General features: G+C 38.4%; 1 protein-coding gene across 1 annotated transcript in view; it reads left to right on the forward strand.

The window, feature by feature from the left end:
• The window catches only part of creb5b (cAMP responsive element binding protein 5b), a 70,553-nt gene that overhangs the window by 44,404 nt on the left and 3,442 nt on the right, over nt 1-22,707 (forward strand). The window contains exons 8-10 of the mRNA XM_079445237.1: nt 15,271-15,588; nt 16,753-16,980; nt 22,587-22,695. Of these exons, the coding sequence (XP_079301363.1) occupies nt 15,271-15,588; nt 16,753-16,980; nt 22,587-22,695 (655 nt within the window). The remainder of the gene's footprint in view (nt 1-15,270; nt 15,589-16,752; nt 16,981-22,586; nt 22,696-22,707) is intronic.

Below are 22,707 nucleotides of genomic sequence, written 5' to 3' on the forward strand. Positions count from 1 at the left end.
TACACTGTAAATTACACTGTTAAAAAAAAAAAAAAAAAAAAAAAAAAAAAAAAAAAAACTGGCAGCTGTGGTTGCCAGAATTTTACCGTAAAAAATGCGGTAGCAACCTTTTAAGTTTTACGGATTTACTTTAAAAATGTATTTCATTCATTCACACGAACACCATCATGGTAACACACGAAACTGAAATAATGCAATGAAAATTTATTTAACAACATTAGATGTATCATACAACCCTAATGTACACAACTCATAAGAAAAAAAAACTAAGAAACAGTTATTTCAATGATAAAACATCAAATGTAACGCATGGAATTCTGGGAATGTTTTTCACTGTAAATTATACCATTTCACTTCCAAAAGCTGTACATTACCGTAAAATTATATGTAATGTCCAATATAGTTCTTCACCATATATAGTAGGGGAACTTACCGTTAACCAACTAATAGGTTTATAATTTTTTTTAATACACTTTTAACATTACACCACAAGTGCACATTCAATAATTTAAGCCCACTTCTTTTTTTCACAAGGGTGTAGTTTTGTTAAGGAAGCAGACTCACACAAGGTGTTAAAATGACAACAGAATGAGTTTATTGAAATGCAGGGAAAGGATCGGTGGATGAAGGAGAGTAATGAGTTCAGTAGATACGTTATAGTAGAGATGAGATTTAGATGGGTTATGTTTTGCCTTGCCAGGAACTCGTGGACGAAGGAAGATACACACACCTCACTTTAGGTCATATGGAGAGGAGCAGGTTTGAGATCGCTGGAGGGAACGGACGTAGGCGTACGAAGGAGCAGACGCTGGAGAGGACACAGGAGGTAAGCACACACAGGAGATAAGGAGCAGGTAAGTAGCGGAGTTAGCATATGGAGTCCACTTTCGGGTAAATGAGACTGGACGCTGGAGTGCTGTGAGGTGTGTATGTTTCTTAAGTGGTGATAATCCAAATGACGTCCAGGTGTGCTCAATCAATGATTAGGTGAAACCAGGTGAGGGTGTGCGCTGTGATTGGAGAGGGAGTAGGACGGACCGATCTATGACATTACCTCCTCATCCAGGAAGGCTCATCGCCGTAATAATCATACCGGAGAGGGGGTGGGCGCCCTGGAGGCTGGTGCAGGGCAGGGACAATGGGGAAGCCTCCAGGGCGGGTCTGGGGGCTCTGGTGGCCATGGCGGAACCGGAGACTCGGGAGGCCATGGCGGATCAGGGGACTCGGGAGGCCATGGCGGATCAGGGGACTCGGGAGGCCATGGCGGATCAGGGGACTCGGGAGGCCATGGCGGATCAGGGGACTCGGGAGGCCATGGCGGATCAGGGGACTCAGGAGGCCTTGGCCCGGCCACACAGGCAGTGACCCCCCCCCAATTTTCTTGGGGAAATCCACCCTAGGGGGGTGTTCTGGAGGTGCAGGCTCTGGTGGGCGCTCGGGAGGCGCGGGTAGTCGGGGGCACGGACACTTGGGGGCGCTCGGGAAGCGCGGAGCTGGTCGGAACCAGTGGAGACGACGGAGAGCTGGACGGGATCTGCGGAGATGACGGAGAGCTGGACAGGACCAGAGGAGACGTAGGAGGGCTCCTGCGAGGTGCGGGCTCTTGCGAGGAGCAGGCTCTGGAGGGCGCTTGCGAGGAGCCGAGAATTCTGGTGGTAGACCATATCCAGGAGCTCCAGGGCTAGAGCCTGCGGGCTTGTATGTGCCGCGAACGGCGGGCTTGGCTTCCCCATGGACGGCAGCGGCATAGACTTCGCCGCGGGCGGCGGCTGGTTTGAGGGAACTGCGAACAACTGCGGGCTTGTGGGAGCCTCGGACGGTGGCTGGCTTACGAGGATATCCACGGGGTAATCGTGAACTTCGTCCACTGTGAAGGACGAACCACTGAGCCAGAGTGCATATTCAATATAACGCCCAAGTGAACAGCTGGAATCTGACGCCGGCATCAGTTTATACAGGTGGTCGTCTAAACCACCCCAGAACATGGTCTTCAGGGTTTCTTCCCTCCATGGAACTCCTTCGGCCAGAACCAGAAAAGTAAGGCGAGTAATGAGTTCAGTAGATACGTTATAGTAGAGATGAGAGTTAGATGGGTTATGTTTTGCCTTGCCAGGAACTCGTGGACGAAGGAAGATACACACACCTCATTTTAGGTCGTATGGAGAGGAGCAGGTTTGAGATCGCTGGAGGGAACGGACGTAGGAGTACGAAGGAGCAGACGCTAGAGAGGACACAGGAGGTAAGCACACGCCGGCGATAAGGAGCAGGTAAGTAGCTGAGTTAGCCTATAGTCCACTTTCGGGTAAACGAGACCGGACGCTGGAGTGCTGTGAGGTGTGTGTTTTTATAGTGGTGATGATGATAATCCAAATGACATGCAGGTGTGCTCAATCAATGATTAGGTGAAACCAGGTGAGGGTGTGCACTGTGATTGGAGAGGGAGTAGGACGGACTGATCTGTGACAAGTTCAACATTGTGGTCAATTGTCACCACAGCAGCTATGTATGTTTATTTTGTAACTAATTTGATATTTCCTTTACTATACATTTACAGTGTAGGCACACATAAAATATACTATATTTTTCCTGTGTCTGCACTTCAAACTAAGATTTAATAAAACTAAGTTCCTCATCAAACAACCAAAAAACAATCAGCTCTTGCTTTCCCTGGGAATCAAACCCATGACCTTGGCATTGCTAGCACCATGCTCTACTATTTGAGCTACAGGAATGCCTAAATGCAACATATACTAATACATTTCAATGCTAAAGGCATTAACCTACCAGTCTTTTCCTCTTTGAAGTTAAGGACCCTCGGTACTCGCAGACCCACACCATAAGTGCAATCAGCTCTGTTTTTACAACTGTTTGACCCTGAAATCTTTCAAATGGTGTTTGTTGAATGCATTGTGTAAGTAATACAGGTTGATTGGGAAGGCTGGAGCCTCTTTCATTTCATGCTGTGCTGTATTTACATGGTAAAGTGATGGATGTCTGTGTCGGCAGTTGCACTCGCGTTGATTAGCTCGTCTGCGGAGCTGATTGTGTCTGCTTTTGTTAGATGATCCTGATTGGGTTCTGGAGCTATTACCCAGCCTGCCATTCAGGAGCGGCTTTAGGGTAGTGATTTCCTTGCTCAGCTCCTGCTTCAGAGGAGATTTCTGGAGCTGAGCTGCTTTTAAGTTGTGTGAAGTCAGTATTTAAAGAACTTGTGTCATTAATTAAAAGCAGCATAGCTATACTAAAAATGGGTGTAGCATTTAGAAATTGTTAGAAAATTTATGCATTTAGCAAACCTTATTAAAACTGAGTTTGGATGTTTATCGGTTCTTGCTTTTCCTGGGAATTGAACCCATGACATTGGCGTTGTTCTACCGTTTCGGCTATTATACATATTTTTATATATATTAAAACATTTTTGAAGTAGAAAATGAAAATACTGAAATATTATTTTCTTGTAAAATATACTTAAGTAATCTTTTATTTACAGCTTCATTTTTACAGTGTATGACTTTAAAATGTACATATTTTCTTCTTAAAACTTTTTTACAATAAGGGGGTCATTTTTGACATTAGTCAATATTTTAGATCATGAGTAATGAATGAACAACATTTTTCTAAGCAATATTAATGTTAATAATCATTTAAAAATATACTATTGTTCTTTGTTGATTCATGTCCATTTGTAAGACATTAATTTACAATCCAAATGCTTGAAATGTTAAATGATTATTCCCTGTTAGTTCATGATATTTAATGCATAAATTGCTATTAAGAAATTGAATCTTAATTCAGTTAACATTAATTTTAGTTAACATTTAAATTAAATACATTAAGACATTAATTCCTAATTGAATAATTAAACATGATTAAAACATAACATAACTTTTCTCTGATAAGTGTTCTTTTCATCATATCCCACTTTTCTCAATCCAGTTAATTCACAGTAGATAAAATCTAGTCCCACCCTATTTTTTTTTCTGGCGCAATATTCTGCTTCACTCTGAAATGTCACATTTAAGAAGTTAAATGCATTTTTTTTAACCCTTTAAACTATTTCAACATCCTGAAGTCTGAAGAATGAATGTCCTTATTTTATGCCACATGTGTCTGCTTGTAGTTTTTTGCCTTCCCGCTGTCATTCTTCCCATTAACTGCATCACATATAAAATTCCTGCTCTGTGACAAGATGCAATGTAAAGCCAAATTAAATTGGTTCCAAATGATTAGCCTGGCAAAGCTGACACAGACCCACAGTTATGCCAAACAGCGCAGTCTGACGGCAGCGCTCCCACCAAACGGATTGCCTCTCCCGGCTCAGAAACCCTCCCATAAGAAATCAGTTAAGTGGTTTCCAGCTCACAGCCGCTGGCAGGGTCTTGCTTCAGGGGGCGCGAGGGGAGTGGGGGTGGGGGTTGTTAAAAATGAGCTAATGGGCGGCGTGGTGCAGGAATGGGGCATGCACAGCGAAGCACAGCAGGGCCTGGATGCGGAGAGATGAGGGCAAGACCCTTATTGAGTCTGGCATCAGTATTCAGGGGGAACTGGGAGAAATAGATGGGCGTCTCATACCTTGGAGTCCTCAAGAGTGCAGGAAACAGTGCCAGGAAAATTACAGCTCAGATTTATGCAATGAGGGAGAGTGAACATAAAGCACAGTACATACCCAGAGGGCTCAAGGACTCAAGAGTTAGTGGCTGAGACGTTGAATCTATGGGACTCTAGTGCAGGATACTTTATACCTCTGATTTCAGCCTCCTCTGTGCTGGGAAACGACTGTAAAATAGCACCGCCATGACTCGTACGGATAGTATAAAAGGATAAAATCACATTTTGCTATTACATATTGTTGTATTATACTTAATGGGAATGTCAATTTAACACATTACAGTTTATTAAAAATAAATATATTATAAATGATGTGAATTTTTTTAAAAAATGTTTTAATAATTTTTAACTTTGTAAAAAATACAGTAAAACCAGCAATATTGTGAAATACTGCAATTCAAAACAAGTTTTAATGTATTTTAAAATATATTTTTTCTATGATAGCAAAGCTGAATTTTAATCAGTCATTATTCCACTGTTCAGTGTCAAATCGTCACTTGTGCTCAAAAAATATTTCTTTATTATCGATGTTTTGTTTTTTTTTGTATGTTTTTTGATGAATAGAAAGCTCAGAAGAATAGTGGCCAGTTGCATAAACTACTTATACTAGTCTTAAAAGTTAGCCATCTGATATTTTTTCTTCAAGACTGGTCATAACTTTTTTAATGTAAATTTTTCAGTTACATAAAATGATATATTGGTCTGTAATTTGAATCTGAAAAGTAAGACCACTTGGTTAACTGCTAGTTAGTCAAACTAGTTGGTCACAGTCTTAAAATTGTGACTAAGTTTATGCAACTGGCCCTAACATTTATATAAAATATACATTTATAACAGTGTAAAAGTCTTTACTGACACTTTTGATCAATTTAATTCATCCTTGCTGAATAAAAGCAATTATATATATATAAATCATTTTATTTTTTGTAATTTACTTGTAACACATTTCATCTTAATATAATTCTTTAATATGAAATATCATGTAAGTACACCCCTAATTTTACAGATTTTCATGAAACCAAGGGCTCCAACTTTCTGGTTCATGTTGGAAGGAGAGAGAACAGTCTCATGGTTTATAAAGTGTAATCATTACAGACAAGGAACAGGAGAGAGATGAAAGGAAATAGAGAGGAAAAGGAACAACACAGAAAGAGATTGACAGAAAAAGTATTAGACAGGTAGAGCTGTCACTGATATGGTTTAGAGGGAGTTTAGTTGGCAGCAAGTCTGGCAGACAGCAGACAGGCTCTTTCTGGCACAACACTCGCTCACTCACACACACACACACACACAAGCGCGCACACACACTGTCCTGCTCCACTTCTACCCAGGGGCTCCCTCTTGCCTCTGACCTCATTCACTTTGATTTACTCCTTCAGCAGCAGGTGTGGCCCTCCCTCTCTTCTTACACTCTTTTATTGATATGAAGTCATCCCTCCGAGTCTGTTGTCAAGATGCACCTTGATGCACTCGCGATGATATCACTCAAACACGAGTGCCACGAAGGAAGAGGCAATTAATAAATACCATAATGTGCAATTACCCATCATGCCTCAGTCTTTGTGAAAGACATGACCGAGTGAGAGAAATGAGAGGTCAGAAAGGAGAGGCTAAAGATCAGCAATGAAACGGAGAAGAATTTTAAACGATTGCTGCTCTTATGACTGTGGACAGACGGACATTGCAGGATATCTGTGTGGAAATCACATGAATGAAACCTTATAGATCATCGTCTGGGCTCTATTGAGCTATATTATGTTTTATATCGCTTAAAATATCAGATGATTGATTTGTAGAAGGAAAGGAACAGGATGAGAAAGATTGCGGGTCATTTCTCAAGATGCTGTGGACCATGTCCAGAATCAGATGCAATATATTCCATAGTGTTGTGTTGCCACATTTTCACACTTTCCATACAATTTGGTCCAATTCGAAGCTTGTTGTGGCCAAGAATTACCACAAACTGGACAATTACAGTTACTACTGTTTTCCCCCTATATATATATATATATATATATATATATATATATATATATATATGTGTATATGTGTGTGTATATATATATATATATATATATATATATATATATATATGTATATATATATATATATATATATATATATATATATATATGTATATATATATATATGTATATATATATATATATATATATATGTGTATATATATGGCAGTAAAAGATTTTTTGGACCATCCAACGTAAATATGTATTTGTTATTTGAATAAGAATAAGACACTAGAAAAAAATTAAAACCCCTTCTTTTTTTGTTTTGTTGTTGCGTCTTAGTTTGAATGTTGAAATTTGGTGTTTCATGTGTTTTTTGACATATGTCATGCTTTGTTTGATGAATTGAAAAAAGGTTGAAGGTGAAAATAACTATTTTTTATATTGACCAGTAGGTGGCACTTGTTGCAATAAAGGCTCGAATAGACTACACAACTTATGCAAGAATTTTAGCTCTGAGGGGTATCTTTGAGCCTTCAGCAGTTTTCAACTAAAAATCGAAAACTTTTTATCCATTTTGGCTATTCATTTACACAACAATGGCATTTTGAGAGCCTAAAAACGCAGTCTGGAAAATTACATGAATTTGTGCAAACGGTGGCATTATGCACATGCATTTTATGTGTTCAGTCTATAGGTATGTGTGTAGGTGCATAGTGTTTCTTTAGAAAATGACATTGCCAACAACTGGCCTGGTATGCATTATACAGCGTTTTTAGTTTTTCCAGATCCACGTGAAGAGGGGAAACCTTTCAAAAAAGCAAAGGAAAAACTTTTCCATTTTTAGTACATTGTTGTCATGTAAATGTACTCTAAGTGCTACAAACAAAACTCTTTCAGTATCTTTCAAAAGATTTAACTTGGCAAATCCAATGATTAGCTTTTGCTACCAGCCAATCAGATTAGAGCTTGCCAGATCAAGAAAGTACTTTCCAGTTTTTCAATGACCAGTTCGTAAACTTTTACATTCAGTCTTTGTTTGTATCTCAGCTCACACAGGTGCTTCACACACTTTTCTCAGGTGTGAATCAGTTCGGGAGAGTTTACCTCTAAAGTACAGCTTCTCAACAGGCCAACACTTGTGTTATAGTAATGATTGTTTTCCCCAGGTTTTGCAGTGCCAGCATCAAGACAGCACTATCATTACAGGCTAATACAGCTGCTGTTTCAGCTCTGAGGGCTCGACTCTAATGTCTGTTTACACCTCATTACAAAAGGCAGATGAGACCTACTCGGTGACACACATCAGCACTGATCTGGGTTCTCAGTTCACGTCACAAGAGATTATGAACACGTAACATAAATAGGTTATATTACAAGCCTCCCTTCACCGTTCATTTTTACCTGCCAGATTTGGAAGAGAAAGTTTTCCTTGAAGTACTTGGGTGAGAGTACTTTCATTTTTATTTATTTTATGCTCATGCTACATTATTGACAAGTCTAGTTTTGGTTGGAAGTGTAAAGAATGAATAATCTTAGGTTAATGCTTAACAAATGTGATCTGAACTTTCTAGTTTTGATGTGTCAGTTTTTTGCCCCGTCGAGTGACTAATGGTTTCAGTTTTTTTCTGGGTTTCTGCCAAAGCAGAGCAGTTTTTTTTGCGGTTTGATTGATGTTACCAAAAGCTTTAAAGAATGAAATGTCTGTCTGATAAGTGTGCTGCTGTTTGTTTGTTTTTTTCTTAGCTGATTACTTGCTCTATATCCTTGCTCTATATTTAATTGGCATTTCTGACTTACACTCTGCAACAATTTGGTTCCAGAAGTAAAAACTCCATTCATTTTCTCCATAAGGAAAGAGATTTTTAATAATAACAAAACCTTAGGCAGACCTACTGAGTTCCCAAGTTGTTAATTGATGGTATATGCCTTTGTTGAAGCCATCCATTCTCATTATTTCAAATTATTTTTAAAATGTTGAATTTGTGGTGAAAAACTACATTACCCATGATACTGTACAGAAAATTCCACCAATTGAAGACTTGCGCCGAGCAAATTGCACCAAAATAACTTGCAGGGAACGGCCACTCCCATGAAACACTGCAAATGATGTAATCGAGTCTCGCTATGCTGTCAAAATACTTAAATATTTGTGTATATATGTGCATATTTTGCAATAAACTTGCTTCTACAGCATATCGTTTTGATTGCACTGCTTCATGGGATTGTAGTTCTTTCCCTCACTAAAGCAGTTAAGTACTTGTACCTTTGTCTTTTTGTCCAATATTTCAAATAAAAGTTTGTAATGTTATGATTCACCTTATAGCTGGTTGGATTGGTTCATGGTTTATAACGCTTTAACAAAACCTTTTTTAATATCTCTATGGGAAAAATGGCTGGAAAAAATATGGGCTGGCACTAATGCACTCTATTTCGTCAAGTGTTTTAGCACAAAGCTTGTGTATTCCATATCGCTAGTGTGTATAGTGGTTACTAGGTATCTGTTAAGTGTGTACTTCCTGCTTTGTGCCGTCTCTTTCAGCCTGTTGTGGCTCATTTGGCCTCTGACCCCGTGCGGCACTCTGGGGCCCTGCTCAGAGCCAGACTGATTACATTAGAGCACTGATAGCGGACGCTGTCCCTACGCCCCACAAATGATGGATGGATGGCCTTTCCTGTGGAAGAGAAAGAGCAAGAGATACTCCAATGCCCCCCTTCTCACTTCCTCCCTCCATCCACAGCTGGCCCAGTGCCAAGCTGAGCTTTATACGATGAGGCCCCGTGCTTGTCCCCTCTCTTAGCGCGGCACGGCCCCAGACAGAGGCATTCCACTGTGTGGGAACTCAGTGCAATCTGCCCGGACAAGAGGGAGGGAGAGATAGGTGCACAGCTGCCCAGGTCCAATCAAAGAGAGAGTGGTGTTGATTGACAGGTGGCGCAATCAGTCAGAGGTGTTTCTGTGCACTGTGACCCCAGTATGTCAAGTATGTTAATGGATGAAAGATGGTCCCTCGGCTCCTGTGATTCTGATACAATCCATCTTAGTACACATATTAGAGACTAATACAGATGTCACATTTTTTTAGTGAAGAGAGTTAGATGCAGTATGTTAGATAAGACTCCATGTGTGATGGTTTTTAACTGTTGTTCATTTTAGCCATGAACAACTTGAACAGTTTAACCATTTCTTGTGCTGTGCTGGAAAAGATGCAAAATTTCAAAATTCAGTAAAAATATTTAAATATTAAAGTGTCCAAATATTATTTAAATGTTATTTAAATATTAAAGTGTGCAAAATTTAATGTAATTGCATTAGATAAAACATCAAACCATCCTTAGTAAAAAAAACATTATATGTAAAATACATTTTTCATACTAAGTATAATTCAAATCTATTAACATATTTACTGACATATCACTTGAGACTTACTGATATAAAAATTACAATTAAACTTTATTTGGAGTACTACCCGCACATTCTTAATAATAAACCTAAAATGTGTTGTAATGTCACTATTGATAAGGATTGTATAATATGGGTCTTTAAATGCAAGTGTGCCTGAAGTATACTTGCAATAGTTCCACAATTAAACTGCATTAAGCACGAAATTAGTTTTTCCAACTCAGCACACTTTTTAAGTATACGAATTTTGTATACCAATAGTACAATTGTAGGGTATTTTTATCAAGTACATATGTAAATATATTTGTAGTATACTTAGCATGAAATAAATGTATTTCAAATACATTTTAGTATATATATTTTTCACTAGGGATGTGGCACCATCATGCAAAATGTTCTTAGTCATTGTGTATAGCATATATATATATATATATATATATATATATATATATATATATATATATATATACACACACACACACAAAGGCAACTAAACTAGACACAGGTGACACTAATGATTCATATGGTAAGGTCAAATCAATAACTAAACTTAATTATAACAGGAAACAGAAACACAGAAATGAAAAAGCTACTAAACTAGACATAACCCAGGTTATTTATATATGTTTGGCTTTCCAAAATGTCTAATGCTCTCCAAAGATATTTCAAAACTATAGTAAAACAGTAATATTGGGAATTATTACTACATTTTAAAATAGCTGTTTTCTATTTTTTTTTTATATATTTATAAATGCCATTTATTCCTGTGATGGCAAAGCTGAATTTTCAGCAGTCGTCAGTGTCACATGATCCTTCAAAAATTATTCTAATAGGCTAATTTGGCGCTCAAGAAAACAGTTGTGCTGCTTAATATTTTCATGGAAACCATGACACATTTTGTTCAGGATTCTGTGACAAATAGAAAGTTAAAAATAACTGCATTTAATTAAAAAATTTTTTTTTTTTTTTGTAACAATGAACAATATCTTTTAAATAGTGTCCATATACTTTTTTTTTGGCTATTGTGTTAATAAAGATCTGGCAGGTCACATTAGTCAAGCTCACATCAGCTGACTCTCAGCTGATCCCCATCTACCTATAGAAATACGACACCTATCTAAGCATCCATATATAAGGTCGTCAGTGTTATCAGCAGTTTTCACATTGCTCAATAGCTAATTACCCTCCTCCATCCCCAATTCCTCCTCTGTCAGTCAGGATCCAGCCTTCTGATTGTCTTTTGAATCAGACAAATTCAAAAATGTGTACATAAAATTACTGAACTTTAACAAGCCTGCAATACTTTTGTTGCTTCTGTTCTGTTTACCCTGGGCGGTTATCGCTGCTCTCCCTGCTCTCATCCATGCTAGGCTGCATGGATGCGCAGGGAGTTCTTGCCCAGAACAGAACCATCCCGCCAATCCAAACTATATGCTAATTGTCAATAATCTTTGACGATAGTGGTCCTGACAGAATTACATTTAAAAAGACAAAACCAGCCACTTTTGGTCCTTTTTACCACAACATAAAATACCGACATAAAAATCATACACACAGTCATACACTTGACATATCATACTCAGGGGAATAAAAGGTTTAGGTGCCTCATGGCTGTCAGTGTTTTCTTAAAGGAAAGTGTTTTGTATGCTGCAGCAGAAATGTTGATAAAGGAAATGGTGGGTTATTACTGCTGTGTTGGCAAAGGTTAGGATGGATTAAGATGCAGTGGGTGGGTGAAAACAGTGTTAATGCCAGTTAAGGGCAGCAGTAAGGGTGGGTAGGTTAGTGCTTGTGTATTTGGCAGCAAGTGTGTTAAGGCAGTAAGCACTGGCAGCTCCAGCAGTAAGGGAGGGACGGTATGGCTTGGCTTGGAGAGCTGAAGAGCCAGCAACTTATCAAATCAATTTGAGTTTTGTTTTGGTAAATAGCAACTGGGATGATTCAGAGAATACAACATCTCGAAAAAAAGACGTCTCACAGGTTGACCAGCTTGAGAAGAAAGGGATGCTGTGCTCTGGTTTGTGCCTTGGCACTAGCATACGGTCCAGCTGGCTATGACTCTCAGAGAGTGAATGTGCTGCCTGTTACAAACACACAGCTCTGGACACTGGCCTCTCTGACCGACAGCATCTGGAGCGTGTGGGAGAACAGGAGCGTGCAGAGACATGTCTGATTTTTTTCTGTCATTCTTTTGGTTTTGTGAAAACTTATGAGATTTAAATTACTTAACGGTAATATTTCTCTCTCAGGGTTACAATATGTCGTCTTTTTCCTGGACATGTCCTGGCCGGGATTTCTAAATTGCCTGAAATGTCCAGTGTTTTGGCTTTGTTTTCATGCTTACTGACGGTAATGACTGAAAAGTAGCTTGACCAATAGCATGCAGGCATTGTACATAGCAATTCGACCAATCGTGGCATGTGAGAAGATGAGATCTACAGAGAAAGGTCAAAGCAATGTAATGTGTAAATATAATGGATGAGGACTGTACAAAGCACGTCAGTAGGAAAACAAACCTAAAACACGGACATTTTAGGCAATTTTTAAAATCCCAAAACACGGACATTTTAGCCTAGTAAAAAAAACAATATATTTAAAATGCATTTATTTCATAGTAAGTATAGTTCAAATATATTAACATATTTACTGACATGTCGCTCGAAACTTTCTGATATAAAAATTTAACTTTAAATTTGGAGTAATACTTGTGCACAATGCACATTTCTTAATATGAGGCCTAAAATGTGTTTTAATGTCACTACTATTGATGAGGATTGCATGATCTTTGAACAATATCGATATTTAAAGTGTACCTGAAGTATAATTAGAATAGTTCCACTTTGGCACAATCAAATATACTTCAACATATCTTTAGTTGGACTTCAGCACTACTTTTGCACAATTAATGTACATTAAGCCCAAAATTAGTTGTTTCAATTTAGCAGACTTTAAATATACCAGTTTAGTATGCCAAAAGTACAATTGCTTACACAATTGCTGACATAGTACAAAAACTATGTAAATTATATTTGAGTATACTTAGCATGAAATAAATGTATATCAAATACATTTTAGTATTTTTTTTTTTTTTCACTAGAAAACCCAGGACCTGTCCAGAAAAAGAGGACATATGGTTACCCTATTCCCTCAATAAAAAATGTACACATGAAGTAAAGAATTAAATAGTAATTTTGTAAAATGTGTAAAATGATGTACATGAGATGAAGCTTTGATTAATATTGGCTCATACTGAAAGCCTAATACAAATGGTTTTATTTTACATGGAGTGGGTTGCTTCGCCTCATGAGGGTGGCCATTTTGAAATCCAGCTAGACCAGCTGATGTGATAATTACAGTATCTTTTATAACCCCTCATTTTATTCAAAACTTAATTATGACTAAGTCATAAAATACTTTATTTTACAATAGCATTGAAAACAGAATATTTTTGCTTTTGTTTGATGATGCATCCACACCACTAGGTGTCAGTATAAGCCCTAGACTCATATTGGCCAGTGCAACAAACAAAAACTTACTGAGTGCAAATTTAAATGTGTGATTTTGTTTGATTTTTGTTTTTTGTTTCTTTGAAGCCTACTTTCCACGAAGAGATTATCCTTGGTTGACTTCATTTCATGTTTTCTTTCATTTATTTGAGTCAAATTTTTGCATGTGATTAGTTTATTTTTTTGAACCTCAGACCCATTTCTTATAAAGTCAGTCTACCTGCTCAGCTCTTGTGGAAATATATACCGTAGACTCAACACTCTCTAAAAATACTCCAAATACTTTTTTTGCCTTGGCTCAAGTTTAAGAAAGTCAAACCGAATGGACACATACAGGTATATATGCGCATACTTATGTACTTTTTTTCTCTACATGTGCTGCCAACAGATCAAACCATCGGACATATTTTGGCGGCATGTATGTTTATACTTGTGGTTTTTTTCAGACCCCTAAGTTGTCTTATTAAGCTGCCCAGAAAAACAGCTCTGTGAGAGAAAGGGCAGTCAAGTAAATATATTCCAAACACAGACGCGCTTTGAGCGCCTCTAGAGTCATAGACTCCAAGACCAGCCCTGGGTGAAAGTTTAAGTAGACCACACGGTTGAAGAAACAGAGCGTAGGCCGAAGGGGAAATGGGCAAATCAGGGCAGAGAGTCCCCAGGGCCTTCTCGCTGCCAGACCTGCACCGCACTGGGCTCGTTCTTCAGATGAAGCTCTTAGACAGTGACGACAGATAGTGGAATAGTGTGCTTGGGTGTGTAAGAGGGTGTGTAGGTGTGTGGGTGAGAGGGTAAATAGGAGTGACGGGTTTAGTTTGGACATTCATGTACGTCACAAAGTGGGCGAGTGGTCACATTTAATCTATGGGGAAAAAGTAGAATCATTCACTTGTCAACTCAATAGACAGTCATCTTTCGTCACGTTAACTAAAATTTAAATGAATCAGTATTTTGTCTTGTTTTCCAGGTAATCACCCTCAAAAGAGAAACATTTTCTTTGGAAGCAAAATTGTAAAAGAATAAACCTCACTCAAATTTATGCTTAAACAGAAAAAAAATATTGTTTTAAAATGTGTCTTAGAATTTTAATGTTTTAATGTTTTCTCACTATATATATATATATATATATATATATATATATATATATTATATATATTTTGTTTTTTTTAATTATTTTTTATTATTAAAATTTAAAATTTAGATTTAGATTTTTGCCAATAGGGTAAGAAAATTAAATGTAATATTCTTAATAACAATAATAATTTATGTCATGACAACTCTCGGAGGGATTGGCATGGTAATATACATGACAATGTTAATGTTTTTGGTCTTGGCGGAATAGATCTGCTACGCTGCTGCTGCTGCTGCTGCAGAGCAAGTACCGAGATTTGCTACTGCCAATACATCCACAACAAGCTGCTGTGAGCATGTAAGAAATACTGCTTCTGCAAATAAACATACATACAATAACCTCCATATAGCATACACGGATCACCTCGTAGCAGATCTATACAGGTGGAGCTGGGGAAGGTGGAGGGTTTTTGAAGCACACTGCAAACTGCTACAGCAAGCACTAGTCGTATATTTGAATGCTGAAATATGAATTGTTTGTTTGAATGATGTTTAGATGTTTTCATTGAAATACTCATTAAGAAAACTATTTTTGTGATCATAAGAGTCTAGGTGCATTTTTTGTTCAGTGGACTAAAAAAGGAATTTTTAAATGGAAAATCTGAAACTTGCTAGTCATTAAACTAATAGATACCATTTTCCCCATTTTTCTACTCAGAGACTGAAAGCTGCCCTTGCCCACCATCCAGGGGGTATGGCGAATGGCAGCATGAACTCCATGGGTCACATGATGGAGATGATGCCATCGCGGCAGGATCAGGCCGGTCATCATCACCTGCACTCTCACCCTCACCAGCACATGCAGGGCCCGCTCCACGGATACCCACACCATGCCCACCACCACCCCAGCCATGCACAGAGCGCCCATCACCACCCACAAAGCCATGGTCACCACAACTCCCACCCGCCCCACCTGCACCCTGTACACGGACATCAGACCTCTCCACATCATCCCATGCACTCTGCTGCTTCACAGGTATTGAATTGGAATGAGATACAGCATTGAGGTTCTAATTGGAGAGTACATTTGATGTGAAGATTGATGAGTTAACCTGAATTTAACTTTTCGAGTTAGGATAAATTAAGAGAAAGTTGAGCTGGGGTGTTGTGAAATTATATCATAGACACCTGCAAACTCGCAACTGTGTGTCAACGTCAATAAGTCTCTTACAATATCAGATATTTTCACCTTATTATGACAACACAAGGGTAGTTCAGGTTGCAAAATAATAATAAATAATAATCTTGTGGTCTTAAAAGCATAATGACATTTATGAAGTAATTATAATGTTTTTAAAAATACTTTTACTTTTAACATAATATGTAAAGCGTTTTTAATAATTCAAAAAATGTGTGTACATTCACATGTTCAAACTGAAAGGAAAATGTATGTTGTTGAAAAAGTTAGCTGTACATGAAAACAGTTCTTACGTATAACTTTCACCACATTTTTGTTGAAAATTAGTATAAAAGGTTTTCAAAACTGTATGAAATAAAGAGTACGTTTCTTAGAACTATGGCACATGTGTTTTAACCTAGATTTTTAAAAAGTTTTTTTTCTGTTTTTTACTCTCACTTTTATTTAATATTAACCTGTCTACTTAAAATGATCTTCAAGTCTTTAGGCTGACTGAATCCATCTTTTTGTGATTCAAAAGTTCTGGTTTAATGTATTATTAAGCCAAAGAAGGGGCCCTGTATACATACAAACCATCAAAGCCGCTGCATTTTCCATCGCCTCCAGAAACCTGTAATGATCTAAAGACGGCAAACATGCCAACTGCCAAGCACATGTCAAAGAAGCTTTTTGTGGTCCTTGTGCACTGGTAGTGGCCCTGTTTCTCATGGTGTCGTAGAGTATTGGTCCGAGTGGACGTGTGCAGTGGAAAACTGGGCCCTGACACCTCTTTATGAGGGTGGGGCCGCCTGTAAATCACACAGCTGTTTCTCACACCCAGATGTCCATCATAGGACTGTAGGGCCACGTGTACAGGGCATATGTTGTTTTAAAGAAAACTCCCAGACGGGAAGTTTCTGACTGAAGAGGTCTGAACGATGAGATGTTAGACAGGTGATTGGCTGGCAGCCAGATGTATGAATCTTGGGGAGAATTGTAACTTTAGACTTTTTGTTGTCCCAGTTATCTCCATCTGCGCAGCAAATGCAGCCGACGCAGACCCTTCAGTCCCCGCCGCCCAGCGGAGGTCGTCGTAGACGGGTCTTGGACGAAGACCCTGACGAGCGCCGAAGGAAGTTCCTGGAGAGGAATCGTGCGGCCGCCACACGCTGCAGACAGAAGAGGAAAGTGTGGGTGATGTCGCTAGAAAAGAAAGCGGAGGAGCTCACCCAAACCAACATGCAGCTGCAGGTCAGGATCACTCATTCACACACTTCTCTTCAGCTGAAAGCTTCTGGTCTTAAAGGGTTAGTTCACCCAAAAATGAAAATTAGCTCGTGATTTACTCAACCCTCAAGGCATCCTAGGTGTATATGACTTTCTTCTTTCAGACGAATCCAATCGGAGTAATATAAAAAATTGTCCTTGCTCTTCCAAGCTTCATAATGGCAGTGGGCTGGTGTTTTTGTTCAACAGTCCAAAAGAAGTCAAATTAAGCACATCCATCCATAATAAAACATGCCTCACACGGCTCCGGGGGGTGAATAAAGGCCTCCTGTAGCAAATCGATGCCTTTTTGTAAGAAAAATATTGATATTTAAAACATTATAAACACTTTAGGGGGCAGTCGTGGCCTAATGGATAGAGAGTTGGACTTGTAACCCGAAGGTCGTGGGTTCGAGTCTCAGGTCCGGCAGGGATTGTAGGTGGTTGGAGTGAATAACCAAACTCTCTCCACCCTCAATACCACGACTGAGGTGAGACCCTTGAGCAAGGCACCGAACTCCCAATTGCTCCCCGGGCGCCGCAGCATGGCTGCCCACTGCTCCGGGTGTGTGTTCACGGTGTGTGTGTGTGTGTGTGTGTGTTCACGGTGTGTGTGTGTGTGCATTTGTTCACTACTCACTGCTGTGTGTGTGCACTTGGATGGGTTAAACGCAGAGCACCAATTTCGAGTATGGGTCACCATACTTGACAATACGTCACGACTTTACTTTACTTTACTTTACTTTTCTCTCACTTCCGCTAACTGTTGTACGCGGAAGCTGTTCCGACGGATTATGTTGGACATATGTGTAGCGCACGCGCCTGTGATTAGTAAAAGAACATGGAAGCGTGGAGGAGAGAGCAAGACAAAATGCCAGTCACGAATTACATTTACAAAACGTGGATTTGTAAAGAAAAATGTTGGAGGATTTCGATATAAGCCAAGAGGAGACTGGTTTTCCTTTGCTAAAGCGTAGAAACTTTGCTTCATTTGCTCCTGGAAACAAATTTGCAAGACTAGCATATCTCACAGGTGCACATACGTCCTACTTCATCCGCCTGGAATGTAGTGATGGGTCTTTCGTTGAACGATTCGTTGCATGCGCAACATCCTATAGGTTCTGCACTGAATTAGTTCACCTGTTTCGAGTCTTTGGGTTTTTCGAGTCGTTCGTTCATCACGTGACAGCCCCATACGCGTAACCTATGCAGTCTGAGCCGGAAAGAGAAATGATTAGTTCATCTCCCGAGTCTTCGGGTTTGAGTCGTTCGTTCATCACGTGACAGCCCCAGAAGCTAAACCTATGCAGTCTGAGGGAAAAAGACTTAATAATAATAATAATAACCAACTCTTTAGTTTATTACCTTTGTTACCATATTCAGTGTTGTGGAAAAGAACCATCGTGACAGAAATTCACACATTTATAAACTGTAAGAAATAAAAAGCTACAATTTGAGAACAGAAACGCATCACGTAACTGTAAGAGTAAATAATAATAATACTCCTACATATGCTGTGGTCTTGTCCTGACTTGGAAGTATATTGGAAAGAGGTCTTAGAGATAATTGCCACAGTTGCTGGCACTGATGTGCCTAGAGAGCCTAGACTTACTCTTTTAGGGGACATCACATTACTCGATCAACAAGGGCTTAATTTGAGATTTGTTAGGCTTGCCCTCTTAGCGGCCATAAAATGTATAACTTTGAGATGGAAAGATTCCAAACCACCTTCTACTTCTATGTGGATCAAGGAAGTATCATCTTATATGCCTTTGGAAAAAATTTAATTTCGTTTGAAAAAAAGGCAAGATTTGTTTGTCAAATTCTGGGGTAGTTTCCTTTCTTATTTGGGCATAACAGTACAGAATGACTAGATACTATCTAATTATCTCTGTTTTCTTGTTTGATTTTACTTATGGTTTATTTGTGGCACTATGGGATGGAGGTCTGGGGTATGTTATAGGGTAGTCTATATGGGAATTATATATTTGGATTATTCTGTATCTTGTATGTTGTGTTTAACTTGGAAAAACCCAATAAACAGAATTAAAAAAATAAATAAAAAAAATAAATAAAAATAAAATAATAATAATAATAATAATAATAACTATGCAGCCGTTTGTAAGGAAGATTGTAAATCTTCTAACTAATTTCTCTATCCAATGCGGTCACGTCACGTGACAAAAGAACGAAAGACTCGGGAGATGAACTAATCAAACTCTTTCCAGCTCAGACTGCATAGATTTAGCTTATGAGGCTGTCACGTGATGAACGAACGACTCAAACCCGAAGACTTGTCAGATAAGAGGTGAGGTGAGCTAATCATAGACTAAAGACCCAGGTTAACAATGAATTAATTTTTTTTTGTTTCTTATACCATTATAGTTTTGTATTGTTTGTAGTGTGATCAACATTTGCATAAGTAGTATATGTGTTAGGGAAGTAGCACGTAACATTTTAATTATATTTTGCTAAAATGAACAAAATTAATGAAATGACTCGAAAAAAGATTTGTTCATTTTGCTGAACGAGACTCAAAGGTCAGAGTTAGTAAAATGATCCGAACTTCCCATCACTACTGGAATGCCTACCATGTACGACAGTTTGTGGAAGTGAGAGAAAAGTGTTTATAACGTTTTAAATATGGATATTTTTCTTACAAAAATGCATCGATTCGCTACAGGAGGTCTTTATTCACCCCTGGAGTCATGTGAGGCACAGTTTATTATGGATGGATGCACTTTATTTGACTTCTTTTGGACTGTTGAAAAAAAAAACACCCGCCCACTGCCCATTATAAACCTTGGAAGAGCAAGGATAATTTTTTATATAACTCTGACTAGATTTGTCTGAAAGAAGAAAGTCATATACACCTAGGATGCCTTGAGGGTGAGTAAATCACAGGCTAATTTTCATTTTTGGGTGAACTAACCGTTTAAGCGTTAAAGCGCACTTCGCTTTGGAACACACACTGAGATGTATTTCACGCGAGGCTTCATATTTCACTCGGTATTAGCTTACTCTAGACCACAGAAGCTCATAAACACCGTTCATTTGACAGCTGAAGCTACTGTCGATGGAGAGCAGACGGGGATGGCCATGGGGAGGGCAGGGTCAATGGGTTATTGAGGTCTACAGAGTAACCAGAGCACAGCCAGCTGCAGCTGAATGTGTGGTTTGTAGGCCAGTAAAACCTCTGAGCATCACGGCACATCTCATCTGCGAGAGGTTTCCATTCGTATGCATCCATTTGGGCTCTCAGTAGACCTTGAATTTGCATGGAGATTTACCTGAAAGATTGATGTTGTGTGTGTAGTCTTGTAAGTCTGTTTTTGGAGGATGTTTGAGTATATCCTCCGCTACCCACAGCTTAACCCTGTCTAAGCTGGTTTTCAGCAGGTCTCCAAGCCTGATTGAGCTGGTGTTCAGGTGATCAACCAGCTGGTGGTCCAGTATGACCAGATGACACGTGTCTAAAGCCCCTCTAAAACCATGAAACCAGAACAGCTTGGTCGGTTTGGGCACGGTGATCATCCCCATCAGGCCACATCATTCGCTCTCTGCTTATCTGAGTGAGCTGAGGTTAACCTGTCACGCTCAAGGCCACAATAGTCGATGGTTCGCTGGTTGCACTTTGTGTGGTTCGAACTTTTCAATTACCAGCCTACATTTTTAACCACTAGGCAACACCACCCTCTTATCAAAAGTTCCTACTGGCGCTTGGCAATGTAAGGATACTTGTGATTTTGCTGACAATAGAAAATTAAGCAAAACTGTGACTATTGTAAAGATTTTAATTATTTTTTTATTTATTTTGTAAACCCTCTTTGCTTCATGACTAAAATCAAATCAGTTGACGACACTGATTCACTCAATCATTGTGGCATTGTGGCTCAAAGATGTTCATTGAAGTCTCTTTATGGCAATTTCCATATATTACAATATTTACACTATAATGTTCAGATGTTTGGGGTTGGTATGATGGTATCTTCTCTCCATGCTCACCAAGAGCTTATTTGATCAAAAATACAGTAAAAACAATAACTCTTTTAACTATTTTAACTTATTTAAAAATGTAGTTTTTTTCCTGTCTTGGCAAAGCTGAATTTTCAGCAACCATTACTCCAGACTTCAGTCACATGATCTTTCAGAAATCATTCTAATGTGCTAATTTGGTGCTCAAGAAATATTTATTATTATTTTTTATCAGTGTTTAAGAATGTTGTGCTGCTTAATATTTAATGGAAACTGTGTTTTTATTATGTATTTATTATATTTTGATTAATAGAAAGTTCAAAAAGGCATATGTTTGAAATAGAAATCTTTTGCAACATTATACAATTATATATTATTTACTGTCACTTTCATCATTTTAATGAATAAAAGTATTGAAACAAAACAAAACAGAAAACCATACTGACCGAAATGGTAATGACGGTAATGTATATTTAGCAAAACAATATATATGTATGCAAAGTTTCTGTTTATTATGATATAAACTTTCAATATATTTCTTCCTTTCGTTTAGTAAAAAAATGCCTTCATTGTTGCTATTTTTTATAGTATTTGGCTTTTTTGCATTAAATGTTTTAAATTAAATTTGCTTTGGTTGAAATTAAGGTTCCTCTGAAAAAAAATATGATGAGATATGATTTATATTGTCAAAAGGCTGAAAAATAGTGAGAGATAATTTCACCCAGCCCAAGTTCCCGCTAACAAACAAAACGTGTTAAATGTGTTTGTTTTTCTTTGTCATTGCATAGTTTGCCGAGGTGGGACAGAATGCTCATATAGACACCCGGGCACTCCCATAGTCCCACTGTTCAGGCTTGTTTTGCCTTTTGTGAAATATTCACCCCCACAGTCCCAAACACGGTACCTGTCAAAGTGAGGATTCTTGTCCACCAAGCATGCCTGAAACGCTGCCATGTTTTCGTATCATTCTGCTAAATCATTTAATCAAATTCAAGAACTTTGTGATCAGACGCTCGTGTTTCCCACAACGGTAATTGCAGAGAATTCACCGCCTGTTCATTATGAGGTTTTCTAATGAGATGCAGACTCTGCAGACGCAGACTGGCCTTTAATTCATTGTGTCTGCTGGGAGGTTTGATGTGAAGCTGCCAATACATCCACCAGAGACCTTTTTCCAACATGTTTGTCATAATTATGTTAAGTATTGTATGGTTTATGACAAAAACAGAACATCATAAACATGTGTGCCTTTGTTTAAATTTGTTTACATACTAAGGAACCATAGGGGCTAACTGTCACAAACGTGATTTCCCAAACACGGCTTAAACTTAATCTTTAACTACGTAGGAATTTCAAAAGACAATAACTCTTAAGCAGTCAAATCTAAGCCAGAATGTATCCAGGAAACTCGTGCTTTGTGAAATATACATGTTTTTAACTGTGAAATAATAACATTTAGTTTTGATTAACTTCTGTTGCTAAACACTATGTTTTGTTTTATGTCTTTAGCCAAAGTACATGACTGGATCTTTCACTAGCAATAAGTAATTAAATTCCATACAAACACCGAGGGATTTTTTTGTGAGTGTTTATGTTATCATTGTTTTTGTTGGCAGAACGAGGTCACCATGCTTAAGAATGAGGTGACACAACTGAAACAGCTTTTACTGACACATAAGGACTGTCCCATCACCGCCATGCAGAAAGAGTCTCAAGGTTACCTCAGTAAGTATTATC

The sequence above is a fragment of the Barbus barbus genome, assembly GCF_936440315.1.
Source record: "Barbus barbus genome assembly, chromosome: 21".
NCBI classification, from domain to species: Eukaryota; Metazoa; Chordata; class Actinopteri; order Cypriniformes; family Cyprinidae; genus Barbus; species Barbus barbus.